The sequence below is a fragment of the Juglans microcarpa x Juglans regia genome, chromosome 5D, assembly GCF_004785595.1.
Source record: "Juglans microcarpa x Juglans regia isolate MS1-56 chromosome 5D, Jm3101_v1.0, whole genome shotgun sequence".
Classification (NCBI taxonomy): Eukaryota; Viridiplantae; Streptophyta; class Magnoliopsida; order Fagales; family Juglandaceae; genus Juglans; species Juglans microcarpa x Juglans regia.
This window is the reverse complement of record NC_054602.1, coordinates 10,998,102-11,001,967: the sequence shown is the minus strand read 5'-3', so window position 1 is coordinate 11,001,967 and position 3,866 is coordinate 10,998,102. Positions and strand designations below refer to the sequence as shown.

Sequence of the window (3,866 nt, the reverse complement as noted above, 5' to 3'; positions counted from 1 at the left end):
GATCCTGTTTGTACTACGTAACCTCAGTTAACTTCAATATTCTCGTCCACACGTTAAAGATGCTCTGTCTTTTAACCTGTTTCCTTGGGAACAGATCGACCTTTGTGACTGAAAACACGGACGGACAGCAACGTTTACACAATTTCACGTACTTGATTATGTATAAATATTTGCTTAATTTCTGTTAAGAATTAAACACTTTATTTCTCAAAAGTCTGAATTACAGTATAAGAACGTCTAAAATATATAGATACAGACCTAGTCTTTCTATGATAACTATTAAAAAGGAAACAATTACAATTAAATGACAAATTTTCTAAATATTTACAATTAAAAGACAAATTTCCTAAGATCAAGAGATTGTTAATTTGGTGGGATTTGATTCTGTCAATATTCTCCCTCAAGCTGGTACATGGAGATCTGTAATGTCCAATTTGCATAGACAGTGGTGGAAAAGTTTCTATCCCAAAGTTTTGGTGAAGATGTCGGTGACTTGCTCATGAGAAGAGGTGTGAACAGTTGTAAGGAGGCTTGCCCAAATTTTATCACGAACAAGGTGACAATCAATTTCAATGTGTTTGGTGCGCTCGTGAAAGACAGGGTTGTGAGCGATATGTAGAGCGGATTGATTATCACAATAAAGACTGATAGGCTTAGAATGAGAGACACCAAGATCTGTGAGGAGCTGTTTCAGCTAGGTGAGTTCGCAAGTGGTAACTTCCATGACGCGATATTCAGCTTTAGCGGAGGAACACTGCTGTCGTCTATTTTTTGTGCACCAAGAAATGGGGCTCATGCCGAGCTGAATGAAGAACCCTGTGGTGGATCTTCGAGTAGTGGGACAACTAACCCAATCGGAGTCTGTGTAAGTGGTAACGTGCAAAGTGCTAGATAATGAGAAAAAAATGCCTTGACCTGGACTGCCTTTGAGATAGCGAAGAACGTGGATGGCAGCTTGCATGTGTGGATCTCGAGGAGCATGCATGAACTGGCTGAGAATATTCACTGCAAAAATAATATCAGGACGTGTTATATTCAGGTAGATAAGACTTCCAACCAGTCGTCGATAGGCACCAAGGTCGGCGAGGAGAGAGCCATCACGGTTTGTGAGCTTCAAATTTTGTTCAATGGGAAAGTGAGCAGTCCGAGCACCAAGTTGACCACTATTAGTCAGGATATCAAGTGTGTACTTGCGTTGGTTGAGGAAGATGCCTTTCTGATAGCGAGCAACTTCGAGACTAAGGAAATATTTGAGGGAGTTGAGATCCTTTGTTTTGAAGTGTGTAGAGAGAATGCTCTTGAAAACATCGATCTGGGAAATATCATTGCCAGCAACTAGAATGTCGTCTACATAAACAAGGACAATTGTGATGCTAGTGTGAGTGATAATAGTGAATAGAGAGTGATCTGCCTGAGACTGATGAAAATCTGCATCAAGAAGCACAGTGGCTAGTTTAAAAAACTAGTTGTGGGAGACTTGTTTAAGGCTGTATAAAGATTTCCGGAGCCAACACACACGAGTCTCCCTTTAGGGCAATATCCAGTTGGTGGAATCATATAGACCTCTTCATCAAGATCACATGTAGAAATGCATTGTTGACATCAAGTTGTTGAATGACCCAATTTTTTGTGGCAGCGACTGCCAGTAAGCAGCGGACAGTGATCATTTTGGCAACTAGAGCAAATGTTTCAAAGTAGTCAAGACCTTCAACCTGAGTGTAGCCTTTAGCAACTAATCGAGATTTGTACCTCTCAACAGAGCCATCAGTTTGAGTTTAGTTTTGAAAACTCATTTACATCCAATGGGGTTTCTTACCAGAGGGAAGGGATTCAAGAGTCCAAGTGGCATTATCCGCTAAGGCTCGGATCTCAGCAGTCATGGCCTTACGCCAATGAGGATGGCGAATGGTAGTGGAATAACAGGAATGATCAACAGATGTGGTGAGAGTAGTTAAAAAAGTAAGATGAGAAGGAGAAAAACTAGAATAGGAAAGAAAAACAGATAAAGGATGAGCAGTACCTGAAGCTGATGCAGCTGATGAGGATGCAGTGGACTCCGTATGTATGGTCGGACAGACGTAATCTTGAAGATATACGGGTCGAGTGGTGGTGGGTTTAGGACAAATGGAGAGAGTAGATGGAGGTGGTGGTGGGTCGGGAATAGGAGTGGAGGGGGGATGAGAAGTTATGGGTTTGGGAACGGGGAGAGGAATAATGGGTAGTGATGGATCTGGAGAAGAATAAGCAGTTTGGAATGGGAAGATTTGTTCATGAAAAGTAAGATCACGAAAATAAAAAATAGCTTGGGTTTCTAAGTTGTAAAGCTTGTAAGCTTTATGTTGATCGGGATACCCAAGAAAGACACATTTTAAGGCACGAGGTGAGAATTTTTCGCAAGAAGCATGGACAGTTTGAGCGTAATAAAGACATCCAAATACATGTAAGTAAGCGTAATTTGGTGGGATATTGAAGAGAAGTTCAAAAGGAAATTTATTTTGAAGAATACAACTCGGGGTGCGATTAATAAGATAAGCGGTGGTGAGAACACATTCACCCCAAAATTTTAAGGGTAAATATGCTTGAAATCGAAGACTACGAGCAACATTCAGAAGGTCCCGATGTTTGCGTTCCACAACACCATTTTGTTGCAGAGTCTCAACGCAGGTACGTTTCTGAATGATCCCGTGGTCATGAAGATAATTTTGAAATTTGTGGGAAAGAAATTCTTGTCCATTATCAGTTCTTATAATTTTAATAATGATGTTGAACTAATTTTGGATAAGTGCAAAAAAATGTATGAGATGAGTATATGCTTCAAATTTATGTCACATGAGATAAATCAAAGTGGAGCAAGAAAAATCATCAACAATGGTAAGAAAATAATGAGCACCGCAAATTGAAGAAGTATAGTAACCACCCCATATATTACAAAAAATATGATTGAAAGCAAAAGTACTTTTATTAGCATTTGTAGGAAGAGGAAGCCGAGTATGCTTTGAACGAGCACAAATATCACAATCAGAAATAATACAAGGATTATTATTGAAAAAATTGGAAATATTTAAACGAGAATGATGACCTAGGCGTTGGTGCCATAGGATCTTATTAGCAAGAGTCTGAGTAGAAAGAGCTGTGATGGGTTGAGGCCGATACATGTAAAGTCCATTGCAAAGCTCTGCTGCTCCAATCAGCATCGTTGACTGAGGGTCCTGAAAAAAACAATGAGTAGAGGAAAAAAGGACAAGGCAAGCATTATTAGAGGTGAATTGGGGTATAAAAAGTAAATTAAAATAGAATGAAGGGACAAAATAGATATTAGATAAAGTAAGGGATTCGGCCAAATGAATTGTGCCAATCCCTTCAATGGGACGTAAAACACCCGTGGGTAAGCAGACCTTCGACGCATGGGAAGGAGATGAAAGTGCGAAGAAAAGGGTTCGATCATGGCACATGTGGTGGCTAGCTCCACTATCGATGATCCATGTTTGGCCTTGAGGAGAAGAGAGATTGTAAGAAACATTACCAACGAAATTTGCGGAAGGGTTTGATGGGCTGAGCAAATCCAAGAGTTTTTGGGAGAGATCGGGACTAAGACCAGGTACCGACGAGCTCGCGGTGGAGGAAGAGGCCTGGTGAGCCATCGGTAGCAGCTCGAAGGTGGTTTGCCGAGAAGAGAGGGAGGAGACTTTGTGCGAGGTTCACGGCCTGGAGGGTACCCGATGCGGTGCCAGCACCTGTCACGCGTATTTCGAGCATTTGAACGGTGGTCTTTGGGAGCCACTGGAGTGGGCGGCGAAGCTTTGAAGCTCTGATGGGGTATTTCGAATTTGAAGAAGCCGTTGTTGTTCCTCCTAAAACAAAATAGA

At 41.3% G+C, this 3,866-nt stretch overlaps 1 protein-coding gene across 1 annotated transcript; it reads right to left on the bottom strand.

Moving 5' to 3' along the window:
* Nucleotides 1-694: 694 nt before the first annotated feature.
* On the bottom strand, nucleotides 695-3,641 carry LOC121265669 (uncharacterized mitochondrial protein AtMg00810-like). Its single transcript, XM_041169357.1, has 3 exons — nucleotides 3,396-3,641; nucleotides 3,080-3,209; nucleotides 695-1,428 (listed from the first exon to the last, which is right to left on the bottom strand). The coding sequence occupies exons 1-3, from the start codon at nucleotides 3,639-3,641 to the stop codon at nucleotides 695-697; spliced, it is 1,110 nt and encodes a 369-aa protein (XP_041025291.1).
* Nucleotides 3,642-3,866: the final 225 nt, after the last annotated feature.

Excerpts from the sequence above, each read along its gene's own strand:
- LOC121265669 (XM_041169357.1), bottom strand. The coding sequence starts at position 3,641 with ATGGCTCACCAGGCCTCTTCCTCCACCGCGAGCTCGTCGGTACCTGGT. Across the intron at positions 3,210-3,395 it reads CTCCTTCCCATGCGTCGAAG|GACCCTCAGTCAACGATGCT; the intron begins GTCTGCTTACCC and ends TGTTTTTTTCAG. Across the intron at positions 1,429-3,079 it reads CCTATGGCACCAACGCCTAG|ATTTTCATCAGTCTCAGGCA; the intron begins GTCATCATTCTC and ends TTCTTGATGCAG.